Consider the following 21,613-nt stretch of genomic DNA (forward strand, 5'->3'; position numbering starts at 1 on the left):
GATAAGATGAATTCATCTGGCCAACCACCACCAACCAACTTGCTAACCTTCAATTATTTGGACTTTCTTGGCTCATGGTAGATCATATATGCATAAGATGATGAATTTTGAAGTGTCCTTTGAGAAATTTGATCAATTGGTGAGATAGCTTGTTGGAGAAGTTACTCAAGATACCTAGTCAAACTAGGGTTTCCAAGGCAAATCACCCTCAAACTCTTGAAGAAAACTTGATCAGTATAACATGTAGGAATCAATGGAACTCATATATAATGCTCATAACCATTCTTGGATCAATTCATGGTTGTGCTATTTTTCATGAGGGTCTCAAACCCTAGATATGAACTTGATAGATCAATGGAGATCATGCTCTACCTACAAAGGAGTTAGGCAAATGCAAAGACATATTTTTGTATTTTGGTTAGTAAATGATGATATACAAGTATGATACAATCACATAGTGCTTGGTGATCTCTCCAAAAAAAACCCAATGAAAGAGGGATAAGGAGGATGCCAAGGTATGATCACAATGCTAATGCTTATGATGAAATTGCATGAGGGATCTTAGGGTCAAAATTGGTGTCTTACAGCGACAAGGGACTTATGGTCACTTGACAAAGACAAAGGGGAGTGTCACAGATGAAGGGATTTAGTGGGTCCAATGAGAATTTGGACATACCAAATCAAAGGAGTAAGACTAATAAACAAACAAAGGTTCATTAACATATAAAGCTAATCTAAGGTCTCATTGTCAAGTAGCCCAAGAGAAAGCCATGTGGGTGCAAAATGTATTGTCCTATGTCTCATTATTAGGTAGCCCAAGAGAAATTCATGTGGGTGCAAAGTGTATTATTCTATGAAGATGAAATCAAGAGGTAATAGTCATAAAGTAGATGAAACCACATACAAAACCCAAGGGTTTAACAAGAACAAAAGCAAGTCAGAGTGTCCATAAGGTCTCAGGGTCCAAGATCACTATAAGTCAAGCAAATGACCTAAATCCTAAGTCAAAGTTCAAATTCCAAAAGCTCTTCCACACTCCAGATCAATCATATGATTAAGATTAGGTCCAAGTTACTTTATCATGTTTTGATTCATTAAGATTAACAAACAAGTAATCAAACAAGATAAGAGCAACATATGAATATGATAAGATGACAATGGGACATGAAATTAAATTGTATTAAGTAAATGACATAAACTTAAATGACTTGAATTAAATGACAAGAAAGTAAATGTCAATAATGTAAATAGAAAGATTAATGTTAAGTGTTAGTGGTTACTTAATGATGTCGGACCAATGACAATGTATGTGTTAGAAAAGTTAGAGAAGTAACACAAGGTTAATCTCAATCAAAAATGTCCCACAATGAGTAAAGAAATAGAGATGAAGATGGAAATAAGTGAAAGGGAGAATCAAGTCAATTACATGGGGTAATTTTATCCTCAAATCAAAGGACTCAAAATATGACGCATCGAGGGTTAACCTATCATTGATGCAAAGTGTTAAAGCTGATTCATAATCATCTATCAACAGTTTTGGATCAAAGAAGGTTGATCAACCTCAATTCCATATATTAATAATTTAAGATGAGGAAGAACACATCAACCAAGCAATCAAGTAAACTCAAAACAACAAGAAGTCAACCAAAATCAAAACAAAATGAATAAAAATGATTTAATATTGATTAAATAAAGAAAATAAAAGGAAAAATATCAAAGAGAGGTCAAAGCATAAAATAAAAGTCTAAGAAAAAAGTGGAAAGTCAACAAATATATGAGAAGTTTGAGCTCAAGAGTTGGAGTCAAAAAGGTTTTTAAATGATTAAAATAAAAATACAATTTAAAATTAAATGAGAAAATAAGAGAAAACATGAAATAAATGCAAAAATGATTTTTTAAAAATGAAAAAAATGGCACGAGGTCGAAAATATTTGTATGGAATTATGAAAAAAAATTGGATTAAAAAATAATAAGGGAACTATTTTTAATGAATTTTAGAATAAAATGAAATAAAATGAAAATAAAAGGAAATTAAAACATTTCAAGTGCAACGGCTAGCAAGGTGGCACGCGTTGATTGGATTAATCATTTGAATTTGGCATCAATGCGCGTGAAGCACTTCATCTTCAACCTCAGAACTTGTGATTTTACAATCTCATGAACTCGTGTTTTTAACATGAATCAAACATGGATTCAAATGTGAAACATTTCATCATTCACGTCTCCCTGCATCAGAGCAATTGATTTGCTCTGAGAAGAGAGAATTTCCTCATAAAATTGAAGAACCTTAGTTCTTTAAAGTAAAATTAAATGGTTAATATCAAAAATAAATGGCAAATAGGTTAGGGCTTTTGATGAGTGGAACCTCACAAAGAGAATGATAACTTGTTAGTTTGAAATGGTAACTCGTATCTACCTTCTTGGTTGAAACTTTAGAAGTCAAGAATGGTGGATCCAAAAGCAAGGTTACAGAAGGATTCATACTAAAGCAAAGCTTCAAACACCTTTAGAGAGTGCCGATGAAGGATTCTGAGCAAAGAAATGGAAGGAAAAAAGCTTGAATCGAAAAAAAAAGTGTCTGGTTATTTGAGGTATCGGGCTTCAAGTGTTTCAGGTTTTTCTTGGCTCTCCAAGCTTGAAAATAAATGAAATATATTCCACTACTTATAGGGAATGAAATGGGATCAGAATACGTGTGGAATTGGCTCGAATTCGTGTGAATTGAGTGAGAAATTTTCAGATCCCGAACGTGTGAAAGTGTGATGCCAAACTCGTGCATTTAAAGGTTTTTAGGTCGTTTCAAGTTGTCATCATATGCTTTTGGTCACGTGTAATTAATTTGCACACGTGAGAAGTGACCCCAAATTGTTTTGTGCAAGTTTTAATATTATAGGTCACGGACCAAAACAAAGTTGGATCGCCAAGTTCAAGCTTAGGCCAAATTCAATCCACTCGTGTGTTTTCTGATTTTCTTTGAGCCAAATGTTCACTTCATGGAGTAGAACAAGATGCAAAAAGAATCAATCCAAAAGGAGCTTTTAGGTGAAAGTTATGGGCATGTAAAGTTGAGGTCGTGACCTGAAAAACGGGCTAGGCAAATGGTCAAGCACCTTGCAGCATGTTAGGTCATATTGAAGTCCAATGTTCATGATGCCATAACTTTTGATTCTCTCATGAATTTTAAGCCAAACATGGGCCAAATGATCTTTGTCATAATCTTAACATAATGCAAAAGGAATAGGGTCAAAAGAATATTTGAGCTGAAAATGGCAAGGGTGGAAAGTGGGGGTCATGACATGGTTTTGGCCCAAATTGGCAACTTGGCCAATGGCACAAATGAGGTCTTAAATTGATGAATTGATATTTTACCCTTGAAACAAAATTTTAGAGGATCCCAAAAGGTACATTTGGCTCAATGAATCTTGTCATTTGGATGAAAATTGAGGAAGTTATGGAGTTTGGACCAAGAGTAGGGCATACTTGCAAATTTGGTCAAGCACACTTGTACACCTCTTGCAAACTTGATGTTTTTTGCATTCCAAACCATGATGATGATGTAATGAGCAAACCCTTGATGAAATATTTATTAGGGCTTATGTGATCTTGAAGATAGCTTGAAAATTCAGTGACCTGGCATGGAAATAAACACATGAACCATATTTGAATCACCATGAACAAACTTGCCTTTTCCATGGCCTAAAAGACCTTCACTACGCCAAAAAGGTTTTTTAACAGCGCATCTTAGACAGCGCTTTTAAAAGAAAGCGCTGTCTAAGGTTAAAATAAAAATAAAACACGGAAAATGTTCTAAAAAAATAATGAAAGCGCTGTCTAAGGGGGGGGGGGGGTCTTAGACAGCGCTTTTAGAAAGCGCTGTCTAAGACCCCCCCCCCCCTTAGACAGCGCTTTTAGAAAGCGCTTTTAAATATAGACCTTAGTCAGCGCTTTTGAGAAAGCGTTGTTTAAAGTCTTTCAATTAAAAAAAAAATTAAAACCAAAAGCGCTGTCTAAGGTGGGGGTTTAGAAAACGCTTTTGGAAAGCGCTGTCTAAGGCTTATCTTAGAGAGTGCTTTCCACAAAAGCGCTGTCTAAGGTCTAATTAAAATTAAATTTCAGACTTCTATTTTCGTTCTCAATTCTTTTTGTTTTCCCTCCTGCGATTAAACCCCTCCAGCGAACCCTAACAGCGAACGAGAACATGACGGTCACTCATGTAAGCTTTGTCCTTACCGATTGTATATCCTATGTAAGCTTTTTCACACTGGTCACTCGAGAACGAAGGTTAACAAAGAACATGACGGTCACTCTTGAACGGGGGTTATCGAAGCTCGCACCGGTAACTTACTCTTGGCTCCTCTGTTGTACCCTTTTCTCATCTCTCTTGACTACTTTCTTGCTAGGGTTTAATTTTTTATTGTATTTTTCTCACTAATGATTGTTGGAATCACATCATAAATTGAAACTATGTTACTTTGAATTTTTGATTTTTTAGGGTTTAAGATTTCTAGTAATTGGTGTTGTGGGAGTCACAGTTGGGCTTGTTGACTCAACTTTAGGGTTTATTGTTTAACATATAGAGATGCATGAAATCTGAATCACAACTACTTTATTGTTTGTGTAAATCATGAAGGAAATATATTTTTTCTATTACGTTATGTGAACTTGGGATAACAGGGGAGCAATACTTAGGCTTTTGAATAACCAATAAGCTCAACTAATGATTTGGATAATAATCTCTTCAAGTCTGCAATGTTGTATTTTAGTTAATGTTGCTAAGTTGTAGTCAAATGCTTCCCCTATGGTTTCAGCTGTTACGATGATGTCAGGCTGTTGTCTTTTGATTGATTATGTCATTCTGGTTTGTATTTCTGGGTCTGTGTGTTCTGCAGAAAGTTTAGTTTTGGAGGTGTATAGATACATAGATACAGTACAGACATTGATATGTCGAAATCAATTATAATATTGTGTTAGTGTCGTGTATGTGTTACATATTAACATGTGTTGAACACTTGATACTTTTTTTTAAGAGATGTTGGTGCATTATAGATATCATTGCTTAATGAATTTAAATTATTAGAATTTTTGAGATCTTGCGCAATGCATGTGTCCTTATATTTTGTGCAGGTTTCTTGGTATTGGTATTTATTATTAGGTTTTGCTGATGCTCAAGGGTGTTACTTGGGTAAGTACTAAGCAGTGTTGTTCCATCTATGAATCATTTCTTGTATTTAAGTTGAATTCTGAGTTATGATTTTGTATGCAGTTATCAAAGCATATCAATACAGTTCAATTACAAGTGTAACATTATTGGACTGTTGGACAGTGCCTTGGGTGATTCTACTCACATGGATCTTCCTTGGCACAAGATATTCACTATGGCAGTTATTTGGTGGAACATTGTGTGTGCTTGGTCTCTCTTTAGTCTTACTTTCTGACACATGGGATGGTGGTGATGGAGGTTAGTCACATTCATTTATTCAACTTATTTTGATAGAAAATTTCAACCAATCAATTAATTTGATTCCAAATTCAAAATTTTCAGGTGGATCAAAAATTATCTTGGGTGATGTTCTTGTTATTGTAGGGACAGTTTTCTACGCAATAAGCAATGTTGGTGAGGTATAGACACGTCTGTATGTCCGTCTGCATGACTATCTGCACGCTAGTTAGTATAAAAATCACGTACGTAACGTAATCTAACTTGATATTCATGATCTTATAAAATGCAGGAGTTTTGTGTTAAGAAAAAAGATCGTGTTGAAGTAGTTGCAATGATCGGTGTTTATGGATTTCTAGTTACCGCCGTTGAAGTGTATCCATGATATTGTTCTAATTTGGTTTTTCAATGGAAACCTAATACTACAAATTTAAATTGATTTTTTTGTCTTATAATTTGGTTTAGTTTCTTAACTTCATTATTTGATAGATCTGTTTTAGAATTGAAGACTTTGGAATCAATCAAATGGTCTGCAGATATTGTAAGTGGCCGTTTCTCAAATCATTTTAGGTATAATACAAAACATTGAAAATTCATGTTTGCATAGTTGAATGTTTATACTAGATATATCTGAATTCCTTAACAGGTACTTGCTTTTGCTGGCTATGGTGTGTCAAGCTTCGTGTTTTACTCACTTGCTCCTTTTGTTCTTAAGGTTAGTTTCCTTCTCATGAACATGTTTGTGACAGAGGGTCGTTCTTTGAGCCTTGAGGGTGTGTAAGATGGACTACAACACATATTGTCGTAGAACTTTTACAGATAAATCGTGGCTAAATAGGGTCTCATAATAGATTTATCAGGTTAAACTATGACTAATTAGCGTTCTAATTATTTTGTCATGATTGAATCGTGGTTAATTTACACAGAGCCTTCAAAAACTTAAGTCGGACGTCTCAGTTGTGACAATGTGGCAATTCTGTTTTGAATATTACAACTGAGTGTAACTTTTTCCCATGCAGTTGAGTGGATCAACAATGTTTAATCTTTCTCTTCTAACAGCTGATATGTGGGCAGTGGTTTTCAGAGTTTTCTTTTATCACCAGAAGGTATTATTTTTTCAAATTTTCAATACATTTGTGGGAAGCTATGACATGATTCATGATACTAATTTTCATTACAATTTAACAAAGTTATAATATTAATTACAGGTGGATTGGTTGTACTTTCTGTCATTACAATCTGGTTGAAAACAGGTAGAAATTCTGGTTTATAAACCTGGAAAAAATGTGGTTTAAAACAAAAGCTTCAAAAATTTTTGTATACCTTAGACAGCGCTTTTGTAAAAAGCGCTGTCTAAGGGGGGGATTAGAAAGCGCTTTAGGCAAAAGCGCTGTCTAAGGGGGGGGGGCTTAGACAGCGCTTTTTGAAAAGCGCTGTCTAAGGTATACCTAAAAAAATTAAAATAGGAGGGTCTTAGAAAGCGCTTTTGGCCAAAGCGCTGTCTAAGGGGGGGGGGGGCTTAGACAGCGCTTTTAAGATTTAAAAAAGCGCTGTCTAAACCTTTAGCAGCGGAGGTTTAGACAGCGCTTTAAAGCGCTGTCTAAGGCTAAAAAAAGCGCTGTCTAAGGTCTTGTTTGTTGTAGTGTTTGTTCTTGCCTGGATTGGAAGAATGATCACCTATATGAATGACAATAAAAAACAAGCACCATATCTCAATGGAAGTAGGGTTAGTTGACAAATAAAATAAAGGGAAACCCTGGTGTTAAGGTACAAACCACAATGTGGCCATGCTTAAGGCCATGACCAAATGCAATGGTCATGTATGATAGGGTTTGGAGGTATGAAAATGAGATATCCACAAAGGGAAAAAGGAGGATAAATTTTGGGGTATGACATCTACCCCTATTTAATCATCTTTAACCTGAAGGTGCGAATTGTGTTATCTTTTCAGATGTTCGAGGTAAAAGAGGAGTAAAAACAAGAGTAATTAAAAATTTGCCCGAGAAAGGGAAATTGCAAAGAGCAAAAGAAAAATCGGTTGGTTCGATTTGTTAGGGACAAACTGAAAATTTTTGTTGGGGAGATAAATAATATGCTGCAAGAGGAATGTTATGCATGATTGTATGGTTGGAAACTTGGAATGCATGATTGTCTATTTATGATGCGTATGCAATGAAATAGCAAAGTAAAGTTGGTTGGAGGATGGATAGACTACGACTCATCGGTATCTAAAATCAGAGAATTCTACAGAGGAAAGTTCTAGATGGTCACTGCGGTCAGGGGAAAATCCTGTTGGCTGAGGACTATTATCTAACTCTGCCTGGGGAAAGAAACGTGCATGATTGGTTGAGCAAAAGAGAGTGCTAACTGTAGACTACTAATAGTTCACTGAGGTGTTTTCCAAAATCAAAATAATGCATAGGGCTCTTCCATTTGATTTAGATTTTTATTATTCTCAAAGTTTTATGGTATTATGCAATCAAGATCGACAATTATTTTGTAAACAAAATGTGAAAACATAAAAAGATCAGAATTTACTGAATAACAACTGAATTTTATTGATTGTGGAAAATTTTGTACATGTAGAGTGTGTACAAGAATGCAAAAATCCTTAAAGAGTAGATTTGAAAAAATTGAAAAACAAATTAAATGGTAATGGGATTTTTTTTACTTTCCACTGGTCGCAACATTGGTTGTCATTCATTATAGTACTGAGATCCAAAAATTTGCTTCGATTAACGGTGATTGGAATAATATGATGTCGCTCGGGGTCAAGATGAGAGTAAGAATGTGCTCAAAAGATAACATCAGGATATAGTCAAATGCCTTTGTCCCTAACTTTTGCGTGGATTTTTTTATTCTTTTGTCCACCGGGATGCCATTTTTGCCTAAGTCGCTCTTTCGGGTTTTCAACTTAGCGGACTATTTTGTTTAATCCTTAACTTTTGCATGGACATTTATTTATTTTTTGGTCCATCGGGATAGCCATTTTTGCCTATATTGGTTCTGACGAGTTCCAATCTAGCGGACTTTACTATTTTTTTCCAGGCATAATATTTTTTGACTATATATGAGTTCACTGGTATCGTAAAGTCATCCCCATCCATTATGGTGAGAATGAGAGCCCCTCCTAAGAAGTCCTTCTTGATAATAAAGGCCCTTCATAGTTGGGAGTCCACTTGCCCCGAGGATCCGACTGTGTGGGAGAAAGTTTTTTTAGCACAAGTTCACCAGCTTGGAATGAGCGAGGAAGAATCTTCTTATCAAAAGCTCTCTTGAGGCGTCATTGGTATAACTGACCATGGAAGAAGACCATCAAGCGTTTCTCTTCAATGAGATTCATTTGATCATATATGGACTGCACCCTTTCATCCTTATCGAGGTCTGCTTCCATGATGACCCTTAGAGAATGGATTTCAAATTTAATAGGTTGGACAACCTCTATCCAATATACCAACGAATAAGGAGTTTCCCCAGTAGAAGTATGCACTAAAGTTCTATAGCCGTGTAGAGCAAAGGGAAATATCTCGTGCCAATCCTCGTAGGTTTTACCATTTTCTGGATAATTCTCTTGATATTTTTGTTAGTTGCTTCAACAACGCCATTCATCTTGGGCCGATATGGTGAAGAGTTGTGATGCTCGATCTTAAACTCTTGAAATAACTCATTCATCATCTTGTTGTTGAGGTTACTGGTATTGTCGGTAATAATCTTTCTAGGAATACCATAGCGATATATTATTTCTCTCTTGATAAAATTCGCAACCACTTATCTCGTGACGTTTGCATATGAAGCAGCCCTAACCCATTTCATGAAGTAGTCAGTGGAAACAAGAATGAAACGATGGTCGTTGGAAGCCTTTGGCTCGATCATATCAATGCCCCACATAGAGAAAGACCAAGGAGAAGTTAAGACGTTCAAAGGAGTTGGAGGAACATGAATTTTGTCACCAAAAATTTGGAACTTGTGACACCTCTTTGCGAAGTTGTAACAGTCCACTTCCATTGTAGTCCAATAATAACCGGCCCAGAAAATCTTCTTAGCCATAGCAGGCCCCTTAGCATGTACACCTTTGCAGCCCTCATGTATGGACCTTATGATCATGCTTGCTTCATGTCTATCTATGTATCTGAGCAACACGTAATCATAATTCCTCTTGTACAAAACATCCTCATCCAAGAAAAACTTAGAAGAGAACCTTCTCAGAGCCTTCTTATCCGCGATAGATGCTTTTTCGGGATATTCATGTCTTTCTAGATATCTCTTAATGTCGTAGAACCAAGGCTTGTCGTCAGATTTGGCCTCTATTGCTAGACAGTGCGCGGATTCATCCAAGTGGTCAATACGAATGGCAGGTGCTTCGTTCTTCCACTTGACTTTAAACATGGATGAAAGAGTTACAAGAGCATCGGCCAATTGATTCTCTTCCCTCGGAATGTAATGAAAGGTGATTTCATCAAAATAGGGAAATAACTTTACAATATATTCTCTGTATGGAATTAGATTCTTATCCTGAGTCTCCCAATCTCCTCAGACTTGACTGATTACTAAAGCAGAGTCTCCAAATACTTCAAGAATCTTAATTCTTAAGTCGATGGCTTCTTCAATACCATATATGTATGCTTCATATTCGGCCATGTTGTTTGTACAATCAAAGCAAAGTCTGGCGGTGAACAGAATATGAAAACCAGTCGGAGATGTAATTACTTCCCCTATTCCATGGCCTTTAGCATTAGAAGCACTGTTGAACACGAGCATCCATCGAGCTCATGGTTTAGGTCCTTCGTCAGGGCTAGGAATATTTCATTCTCTGGTGAAAATTATGTCCTCACCGGGAAAGTCAAACTTGATTGGTTGGTAACCCTCTACAAGTTGATGGGCAAGGTAATCAGACAAGACACTCCCCTTGATAGCTTTTTGAGTCACGTACTGAATGTCATACTCGGTTAACAACATTTTCCACCTAGCAATTCTTCCACTGACAGTGGGCTTCTAAAAAATGTACTTTATCAGATCCATTTTGGATATTAGCAAAGTAGTATGGCAAATCATATAATGCCTTAAGCATCGAGCTGCCCAAGCTAAAGTACAACAAGTCTTCTCCAATAGTGAGTATCTGGTCTCACATTCAGTAAACTTCTTTCTCAAGTAATATATTGCATGCTCTTTACGGTCGATGTCATCATGCTAACCCAAAACACAGCTCATCGATTCATCTAGCACGATGAGATTCATGATTAGTGGCCTACATGGAACTAGTGGTTTCAAGATCGGAGGTTATTGTGAATACTTTTTATCTTGTCAAATGCTTCCTGAGAATCATCATTTCACACAACCGCTTGATTTTTCCTAAGCAATTTGAATATTGGTTCATTGGTAGCCGTTAAATGTGAGATGAACCGAGATATGTAATTAAGTCGTCCAAGGAATCCTCATGCCTCTTTCTTTGTTCTAGGGGATGACATATCTTGAATAAATCTGACTTTATCTGGATTAACCTATGTATCTTTCTGACTTGCAATGAAACCCAACAGCTTGCCAGAATGAACCCCAAAAGTGCACTTAGTGGGATTTAACCTCAACTAGAATTTGAGGAGTCTGGCAAAAAGCTTTCTCAAATGGTCCAAGTAATCGTCTCTAGTCTTGGACTTAGCAATCATATCATCCACATACACTTCAATCTCCTTGTGGATCATGTTGTGAAAAAGAGTCATCATAGCGCGTTGATATGTTGCCCATGTGTTCTTCAAACCAAAAGGCATGGGTTTATAGCAGTAAGTTCCCTAGGGTGTGATGAAAGTAGTTTTCTCCATATCGGCTAGAGCCATCTTGATCTGATTATACCCTGAGAAACCGTCCATGAAATAAAAGACTGAGTGATGAGCTATGTTATTTACCAAAACATCAATATGTGGCAAAGGAAAATCATCTTTTGGACTTGCTTTGTCAAGATCACGGTATTATACGCACATCCGAACCGTCCCATCTTTCTTCGGAACTTGGACAATATTGTCCACCCACTGAGGATACTCAATGATAGCAAGGAAACTAGCATCAAACTGCTTCTTAACTTCTTTTTTGACCTTCAGTACCATGTCAGGTCTAGTTCTGCGAAGTTTCTGCTTACAGAAGGACATTCGGGCTTGAGTGGTAGGCAATGTTCAACAATGTTGGTATCCAACCTCGGCATATCATGATAGGACCAGGCGAAGATATCAACATGCTCACGAAGTAATTCTACCAACTCAAGGTGTATATGCTCGACAAGGGATTCCCCAATCTTGACCTCTCTTTTGACTTCCTCGAAACCCAGATTGATCACTTCTAATTGCTCTTGGTGCAGCTAAATCTCTTTTTCCTCATGCTCAAGAAGTCTTGCAAGCTCAGGCGGTACTTCACAATCTTTCTCACCATCATCTTCGGCTAGGTTAATTGGAAACCTAGATTTATAGTGAACTTCAGCAATATTGTGTTCAGTGGAATTGTTTACTCTACATGTTATGAGCTTATTTTAGAATGATTTTTCTTTGAAAAAGTTGTGAAAAATAAAAGAAAGGAAACTTTTTCCATTTATTTTTAGTGAAAAGCAAAATAATAGAAAGAAAGGGAACATGATTTTGAGTGCAAAAACTGCCTTTCATTGATTTAATAATACTTTTAAAACATGGGAGGCCCTTACAAACTATCCACGGGCCTCAGGCGAAGGCAAGGGACAAGGAAAAAGAAAAATGCATTACATTTTTTTCGAGAAAACCACAAGAACCATAATAGAAGTCCAGTTGTCAAGCTTCAATCCCGGAGGAAACTTGCGAATAAGATCAGAGACTGCATGATGGTTGAAGCTTGCCACGTTTACTACTTCCACAAAAGAACCCAATTGGTAGCCAGCACTGCTGAACCTGATAGGGTTGAACCTCTTACCTCCCCTCGCAGCTGGGTGACAGGAAGTAGGACGATAACCGAGACCAAAACAATCATGCTTCTCAGATATTCTCACAACTTATCCCCAACTAGGGAGATGACCATCCTCCGTCTCTATCCATAGTACCAGAAAGTAACGTCCCAAGATCTCACCCAGAACCAGAGCAGGATGCCTACTCTGATACCAATTGAAATTCTGGTATCAGATATGAGATGTCGAAGGTAATGTCACGACACTAATATCTGAACAACAAGTGAAATATAAACATGGAAAAGGAATTTAGTGCCATGAATGTGAAGGGTATGGTCACATTAGAATAAAATGTGGGACCTATCTCAAGAAACAGAAGAAGAGTCTTGTTGCTACTTGGTCTGATGATAATTCTGAAAGTGAAACAGAAGGAGAATTTGTCAATCTTGTGACTGCCTTGACTGGGAGATGGGATCCTGATGAAGACTCCAGTGATGATGAATTAACCTTTGATGAATTAGCTACTTCTTACAGGAAGTTGTGTTTTAGAAGTGAAGAAGTGTGTCAACAAGTGGAGAATCAGAAGAAACTGATAACCCAACTAGAGGCTGAGAAGACATAACACTTAGAAACCATTTCTAAGTTGAAGATCGAAGTCGTGTTCCTGAATTCCAAATTGGATGAGATGACGAAGTATGTCAGAATGCTAAATAGTGGATTTGACACCTTAGACAAAATTCTCCAGGCTGGAAAGATGGTAGGAGACATGACTGGCCTTGGGTTCAATGAATCCTCTCCTGATTATAGTCCCACTGGTAGCAAACCAAAGATGTCACATCAGGTGTCTCAACATCACAAGGAAAGACAACATAAAGGAAAATACCAAAGATGGAGATGTCATTACTGTGGGAAATTTGGTCACATAAAACCATTCTGCTTTAGGCTGTATGGTTATCCTAGTCCTACTCATCAACCTAAACCCAAACAACACATCCCTGCTAACAGAAAACAATGGGTTCCTAGGGCTGGTGCTACTAACTTGATAGCTCACACTTCCTTCAAAGTCTCAGCGAAAGAAGATTGGTACTTTGATAGTGGATGCTCCAGACACATGACTGGAAGCAAAAACCTGTTGGTTGACCTTCAAACTCATGTCACCAGCTATGTAACTTTTGGTGATGGAGCAAAGGGGGAAATCAAGGGGATTGGAAAGTTGGACTGTCCTGGAGTTCCTAACCTTGATAATGTGCTTCTTGTTAAAGGATTGACTGCAAACCTGATCAGCATCAGTCAACTATGTGATCAAGGTCTAAATGTGAACTTCACAAAAACTGAATGTCTGATTACTAATGCAAAAAATGAGGTGATCATGAGAGGAGTCGGATCTAAGGAAAACTACTATATGTGGATTCCTCAAGAAACTAGTTATTCATCAATATGTGCTCTAGCTAAAGAAGAAGAAGTGAAACTATGGCATCAAAAAGTGGGTCATCTGCATCTTAAAGGAATGAAGAGGATCATATCTATTGAAGTTGTCAGAGGAATCCCAAAATTAAAGATTGAAGAAGGAAGAGTATGTGGTGAATGTCAGATTGGGAAGCAGACAAAGATGTCACATCAGAAGATCAAACATGACACCACATCTAAAGTGCTGGAATTTCTCCACATGGACTTGATGGGACCTATGCAGGTGGAAAGTCTTGGTGGGAAAAGGTATGCTTATGTTGTGGTGGACGACTTCTCCAGATATACCTGGGTGAATTTTATAAGGGAAAAATCTGATGTGTTTGATGTGTTCAAAGACCTTTGCCAAAGACTTCAAAGAGAAAGAGAGAGTCATGTTATCAGAATCAGAAGTGATCATGGGAAAGAATTTGAGAACAATAAATTTACTGAATTTTGTTCATCTGAAGGGATTGGCCATGAGTTCTCTTCTCCCATTACCCCTCAGCAAAATGGTGTGGTGGAAAGGAAAAATAGAACTCTCCAAGAATCTGCTAGAGCTATGATTCATGCTAAGAAGTTGCCTTACCACTTCTGAGTCGAAGCTATGAACACAGCCTGTTATGTTCACAACATATTAACCTTGAGAAAAGGGACCTCAACCACTTTATATGAAGTCTGGAAGGGAAGAAGACCTACTGTCAAATACTTCCATGTGTTTGGTAGTAAATGCTATATCCTGGTTGATCGTGAACAAAGAAGGAAAATGGACCCCAAGAGTGATGAAGGAATATTTCTGGGTTACTCAACAAACAGCAGAGCCTTTAGAGTTTTTAATTCCAAAACAAAAGTTATGATGGAATCTATCAATGTTGTTGTTGATGATCAAGAGACTGATGTCACAGACGATGTTGAAACATTTCTAAATGATGCCCCAGCTGAACTCCTGGACAAAATTAGTGAGAGTGAGTCCACTCAAGCTGAACCTGAAGCTGATCAAGTAAATAAGGGACCCTCTATCAGAATTCAGAAGGATCATCCTAAAGATCTCATTATAGGATACCCAAATAAAAGGGTCACCACTAGATCAAGAGAAGTGATCTCACATGCTTGTTTTGTGTCCAAGATTGGGCCTAAGAATGTTAAATAATCTTTAATTGATGAATTTTGGATCAATGCCATACAGGAAGAGTTAGGCCAATTCAAGAGAAATGAAGTATGGGAATTGGTTCCAAGACCTGAAGGAATAAGTGTTATTGGAACAAAGTGGGTTTACAAGAATAAATCTGATGAAAAAGGTGTGGTTACTAGAAATAAAGCAAGATTGGTAGCACAAGGATACACTCAAATTGAAGGAGTTGACTTTGATGAAACATTTTCCCCTGTAGCTCGTCTAGAGCTCATTATTATTGCTAGGAGTAGCATGTATTATGAAGTCTAAACTATTCCAAATGGATGTGAAAAGTGCCTTCTTAAATCGCTACTTGAATGAGGAATTATATGTTGAACAATCAAAGGGATTCACAGACCGAAATCTTCCAAAGCATGTGTAAAAGTTGAGGAAAGCTCTTTATGGGTTGAAACAAGCTCCTAGAGCTTGATATGAGAGACTCACAGTGTTTCTCATTGACAATGGATACAGAAAGGGAGGCATTGATAAGACTTTATTTGTCAAAGATGAAGGAGGAAAGCTCATGGTTGCTCAGATCTATATGGATGATATTGTGTTTGGTGGGATTTCAAGTAAAATGGTTCAACATTTTGTTGAGCAAATGCAATCTGAATTTGAAATGAGCCTTGTTAGAGAACTAACCTATTTTCTTGGCCTGCAAGTCAAGCAGATGGAAGATTCTACCTTTCTATCTCAAAGTAAATATGCCAAGAAAATTGTTAAGAAGTTTAGCATGGAGAATGCAAGCCACAAGAGGACACCTTCTCCTACTCATCTGAAAGTGTCTAAAGATGAAAATGGTGTCAATGTGGATCAAAGTCTCCATAGAAGCATGATAGAGAGTCTACTATATCTTACAGCAAGCAGACCTGACATTGCTTTTGTTGTAGGTGTATGTGCTAGATATCAAGCTGAACCAAAGGCGAGCCATATAAACCAAGTGAAAAGGACCCTGAAATATGTCAATGGCACTTGTGACTACGGGATGTTATACACTCATGGATCTGAATATGTGTTGTCTGGATATTGTGAAGCTGATTGGGCTGGAAGTGCTGATGATAGGAAAAGCACATCAGGAGGATGCTTCTTCTTGGGGAACAATTTAATATCATGGTTTAGTAAGAAGCAAAATTGTGTTTCTCTGTCTACTGTTGAAGCTGAATACATAGTAGCTGGAAGTAGTTGTTCTCAACTGGTGTGGATGAAACAAATGCTGACTGAATACAATGTCTCACAAGATGTCATGACATTATACTGTGACAACCTGAGTGCCATAAACATCTCAAAGAATCCTATTCAGCACAGCAGGACCAAACACATATATATACGTCACCATTTTATTAGAGAACTTGTGGAGGATAAGATTGTAGTCTTAGAGCATGTTGCTACTGAGATGCAGTTAGCTGATATTTTTACAAAGGCTTTGGATGCAAATCAGTTTGAAGTCCTGAGAGGAAAATTAGGGATTTGCATTTATGAAGACTTGTAGCAATTAATATGGAGTGGAAAAAGTAAGCAAATTAGTGTCTATGTGGCTAAAATAAAGCGCCCCCATTATGGTAAATCATCACCCTGTTTTGGAAATACCATCTATTCCGTCTTCACACGCTACCCTCATAACCTCACTACCTACTCCAACTCTTCCATCTTCCCGCTCCTTCTTCACAAACCTCTACTATGGCAACTGTATTTTTTCTAGAAAAACTCTAAAACGTCACAACATCAAGACACATTTGCTTCTAAAAATACTAAGTCTACTCAAAAGGTTAGTGCTCCTCCCATGGGCATTCCCGATGATGAGATTCTGGATGTTGTTCCTCTCTCTGTTATTTCTTGCAAGGCCATTTATTTGAACCAACCCATTGTTGCCTCAGCTTCTTCATGCTCCAATCAAGGTAACTCCTCTAGTATTCCCTCTAGTTCAACTCCTGCCACTAATTCTAAGGAAGATATATACCACACTGATCGTGTTATAAGAAACCTAGTCACTAGAATCCTTAATGAAGGACACTCTATGAAGGGAGTTTCTACTCCCCTTTATCAAATGTACCCCTCTCCTGAGGTTGGACAACATAGTGGTAAGGATGACGATTCCTCAAGTTCTGAGAAGGACTTGGCTGCTGAAGGGTTGTGCTCTCTATGGCAAACCGTGTCTGAAAAAGGAAAATTTGTGGCATCTAAAACTGCCAACGCTTCCCACTCTGAGAAGCACGATGTGATTGATCTAGAGGATGGTAGCTCTGATGATCAAGAGGAAAGCTTACTTCATCACCTTAAGCCAAGTGTGGCTAAACACATGAAGACTCGCAAAGGAAGATCTGTAGCTAAACTTATCTCAGCTAGAAAATCTAAGAAGACTGCTGGTATTGGTCCCTCCAAATCTTGGAGCAAGGTTGAAGTGAAGAAGAGGAACATCAGAGATGATTCTGAGTCTGAAGAGGATGTTGAGGAAGATGTCTCTAACATCTCGCTTGTGAAGAAAACCATTGTTAGGAAGTCTCCTGGTAAAGTCCATGTTGTTCGTTTGGATAACATCTCCTTCCATCTTGAGGATGGAGCTACGAAGTGGAAATTTGTGATTCAGAGAGGGTGGCTGTGGAAAGGGAGTTGGGAAGAGATCTTGTTGATGTCAAGGAGGTCATGGACCTGATAAAAGCTGCTGGGCTGTTGAAGACTGTTGATGGGTTCTCTCAATGCTATGAAGGTTTAGTGAAGGAATTTATTGTTAACATTTCTGAGGACATTTCTGATAAGAATAGCAAGGAATTTTGCAAGGTGTATGTGAGGGGTAAGTGTATATCATTTTCTCCTACTATTATTAATAATTTTCTAGACAGATATAATAAGGGTGCTGGAGAACTAGAAGTTACAAACAATCAGGTCTATAGGGAGATCACAGCTAGGCAAGTGAACGTTTGGCCTATTAAAAAGCATTTTCCTTCTGGGAAGTTGACTGTTAAGTATGCTATCTTGCACAAAATAGGAGTTGCTAATTGAGTCATTACCAACCATATCTCCACCATTGCTAATACCCTTGGAAGGTTTATTTTTGCTGTTGGAACAAAAGTAAAATTTGACTATGCTAGATTTATATTTGAACAAATCATCAAGCATGTATCTACTAATGCAGTTAAGCTGCCTATTGCCTTTTGTAGCACCTCAAATTTGCACCTACCATTTTGTACATTCATTTTCATATTAGGTCATTAACATAACATAGTCCACTGCATAATATTGCATTGTCCTTTGCCCAAGTGCAAGTCACCAGACAAGATTAGGTCAATTGGTTAGGAGGATCAGTCAAGCAAGCAAGCATGTGCAATTCCTATTAAGGCAAAGCCCTAGGGTTGGTTCATCAAGTTCACATGATTCAAGGATCATTTTGAAGTGGTTTGGCCAAGGATTGGATGATCAAAGCTCAACAGTCAAGCTGGATTACATCTGAAACCCTAGAAAGTCAACTATGGTCAACTGTGCCAGAATTCATGGATTTGAAGGTGGGAGTTGGTTTGAAAGGCTTCATTCATGTCCATACAAGTCTCATTTGACATTTCAAAGATCAAGATTGAAGAATTTGAGGTCAGATGAAAAGTTTCCAAAAATAGTAAGTGACCTGTAATTGGAAACTGCCCAAAATGGAAAGGTCTTCTCCTCAAATTTACATTATCATACAAGCTTCAAATGAAATTTTGTCCAACATGAAAGTTGAATATCTTGCTCTCACCTTTCCAAAAAGTCCAAGAACATCCATTTCTCATGTGTGGTTGGCAAGTTATGATTAAATCATTGTCAAGAATTTTTGAACTTCAAGGAGGCATAACTCTTGAACCATTTGGCCAATTTGAGTGATTCTTTTTTGAGCAAACTCCATTTGACATGCTTTATCATAATCCATCATCACATTTCATCAAAAATCATCACATAAAGAGTCCATTTTTCAAGTGACTTGAATTTAAAAAGGGAGAGTTAAAAAAGTGACTTTCAAAATATGCATTTGCCACACTTTTAAGCTTCACATTTGGTCTTAAATCAACATTTGGGATATGCTTGAGCTGAATTTCGTGCACTGTAGCAATCATACATGAACATGAAGGTTACTTTGGCCATTTAACATGAAAATGCATTTTCACTAATCATTTTCATTTTGGCTAAGCTTGATTAAGGAATTGATTAAACAACACATATAAATACTTAATCATAACAGAAAATGACATTAACATTCATTTCTAACAAATCTAGATCAAGAATTTCACAATTCTCTCAATTTTTCATCTTCATTTTTTCTGCAAATCTTCATAGAACTTGCATTGATCTTTGTTGTTCCAACATACACAAGCCTATTGGAGTTGAATTGAAGCTAGGAATCATCACTGTTGAGCCAAATCGAGGACTGTAGCAAGAAGCTTCATCAATGGCATTTTGAAATTGGAGCAAGATTCGAGGCAATTGAGCTAAAGTCTTTCATTCATTCATCTATTGGAGCATTAAGGAACTTCTGTTTCGCGATTACAAGTGCTGAAAACATCAAATCAAGATCTGCACTTCACACAAGGTTGGAATTCGAATTCTATGATTGTTGAAATTAGGTTATGGCTTAGGTAGATCTTCTATTGTAGAGCATGCTGAAACTTGTAGTTTTGAATTTCATTGCGAATCGAATGAGATATCTGGATTTGAATCTTTGATGCCAAAACTTTCTTGGATCGATTCGTTTAACATGATTAGAATTAGGTCAAATTACTGTTAGATTATTGATGTGCATGATGAGATCTTTCTAATGGTATGCGTTTTGTTGAATTTGATGAACATTTGTTTATGAGCTGGGTTTGAGCGGATGAACATGCGATGAACTTCATAGAAAATTTTCCAGAATGCTGTAGATCCATATTCCCGTGTTTTTGCATGTTTTCAGTGTTTGTTTGCCATGAAGCCACTCATACGCTGCCAGGTGGATTAGTGAAACGGCGCGTTTCACTTGAAACGCGCCAGATTTGAATATGGAGGAGGTTCGATCCTCAGCTCCGGCGTTTTTCCCTTTAGGCTTTGGTATTTTCTCCATGCCATGCTATCATGTTCATGCTCCTTGTTTCACATTTTTTTATTTTCTTTCCACATTCAATAAATCATAACTCATTCAATTTTTGTCCAAATAATTTGAGATTTTTTCCATGATAATCCTTGTGATCTCTAGGATTTTTTGATGATTTTTAATGAAATTGTGCACATGTAGATTTCTGTTTTGGCTAGGATTTATGTGAACATGTCCTTTGTTGCACCATACTTACTCTTTTGATCATGAAATGATGATGCTTAACTGGAAATTCTTGAAATTTTACATGTGTGTTCTAGACTCATTCCTGGTCATTTTGATATGTGGTTTGTGATTTTTGAGTTTCTGGATTGTGAGATATGCTATGATCTTTAGAGGTGTGACAATTTGTGTCACATCATTTCATGTCCAATTTCTTGATTTTATTTTTCATGCTTATTGAACTTGAATTGAGCTGGATTTTTGCATGAGGATACTTATGAATGTTGAGTTTGAATGTGAATTTTCCTGGAAGTTTTGAATGCATTTCCTATTTGTTTGATAATTTCTCCCCTGTTTGACCAAATGTGAACTTCTTGTGAGACATGGTTTTATTTGATTTGTGAAATTCTGGTTGTTTATTGGATGGACTTGAAACTTGGCATGTGTATTGTAGACATCTTGAAGTTTGCCATGGCTTTGATTTCATTCATTTATCATGCTTGGTTGCTGTTTTATGATTGCTGGAAGTTGATGCATGTTTTGATGCCTTGTATGAGCTTGTTTGAACTTGGCTTGACTTTATGAATTTGATTGACTTGATTCCCTTGGTCCAAATAACTTGAAATTTGGTATGATTGTCATGTTATGAATGCTGTTTGACCTAGATTTTTTTGGGGATTTATTGAAATGTTTGTGAGTTGATTTGAGTTGAATCATTCTGTTTAGTTGTATGAGGTTCTAAATTGCATGTTTTGTACTCTTTGCCTTATGAAATGATCTTAGTGAATGATATGAATGTGAAACCACTTGGATTTGTTTCTTATTTGATTGATCTTGATTTTTGATAAGTTTCATGTTCTGTTTTGACTTTTTGATCCCATTTTGACCCTAGTCTTGCACTAGTGGTTTGTGTTCTCACATTTGAGCTTTGTTTCAGGTTAAGAGCACAATTGCTTATGCTTGATGATGTGCACTCAATTGGAGTTGGTTTATTGCTTGATTATGACTAACTTTGAGTTTGTTTTGTAGGCATTGAGACTTATGCTTAGGCCTTGTGGCTTGCACCTTTGTGCATTGATGCTTGTTATCTGTTTGTGCTGTGGATTTGTATTTGTCTGTTTGCTTTGTGTTTGTCTGGTATACTGATTATGTTGGATTGATTTCAGGTACCTTAGTTGCTATAAGTTCCCTTGTGAACTTGTGTTTGCTTTGCTTGCTAGCTTGAGCACTGAGGTATAATGATCTCTTCTCCATGTAGTCTGGAAGACCTGGCATGTTACTTGGCCAGGCACCTGTCTGAAGTCCTCCTTAAGAGGCAATGTTTGTGCTTGTTTATTTTTGTCCCCAAGCAGGAAAAGACCTTTGTTAAGGCAATTGGCAGACACAAGAGGTGTGTAGTACACCTCCTGCTATTCTGTT

General features: G+C 37.2%; 2 protein-coding genes across 2 annotated transcripts; both read left to right on the top strand.

The window, feature by feature from the left end:
• The first annotated feature begins 4,798 nt into the window (after positions 1-4,798).
• LOC127093716 (uncharacterized) lies at positions 4,799-6,684 on the top strand. Its single transcript, XM_051032631.1, has 9 exons — positions 4,799-4,927; positions 5,125-5,182; positions 5,264-5,458; positions 5,543-5,619; positions 5,730-5,812; positions 5,927-5,978; positions 6,084-6,152; positions 6,457-6,543; positions 6,646-6,684. The coding sequence occupies exons 1-9, from the start codon at positions 4,799-4,801 to the stop codon at positions 6,682-6,684; spliced, it is 789 nt and encodes a 262-aa protein (XP_050888588.1).
• Positions 6,685-16,987: 10,303 nt separating this feature from the next.
• LOC127093726 (uncharacterized) lies at positions 16,988-17,940 on the top strand. The gene is made up of 2 exons (XM_051032638.1): positions 16,988-17,447; positions 17,528-17,940. The coding sequence occupies exons 1-2, from the start codon at positions 16,988-16,990 to the stop codon at positions 17,938-17,940; spliced, it is 873 nt and encodes a 290-aa protein (XP_050888595.1).
• The last annotated feature ends 3,673 nt before the right edge of the window (positions 17,941-21,613 follow it).

This window comes from Lathyrus oleraceus, chromosome 1 (genome assembly GCF_024323335.1).
Source record: "Lathyrus oleraceus cultivar Zhongwan6 chromosome 1, CAAS_Psat_ZW6_1.0, whole genome shotgun sequence".
Classification (NCBI taxonomy): domain Eukaryota; kingdom Viridiplantae; phylum Streptophyta; class Magnoliopsida; order Fabales; family Fabaceae; genus Lathyrus; species Lathyrus oleraceus.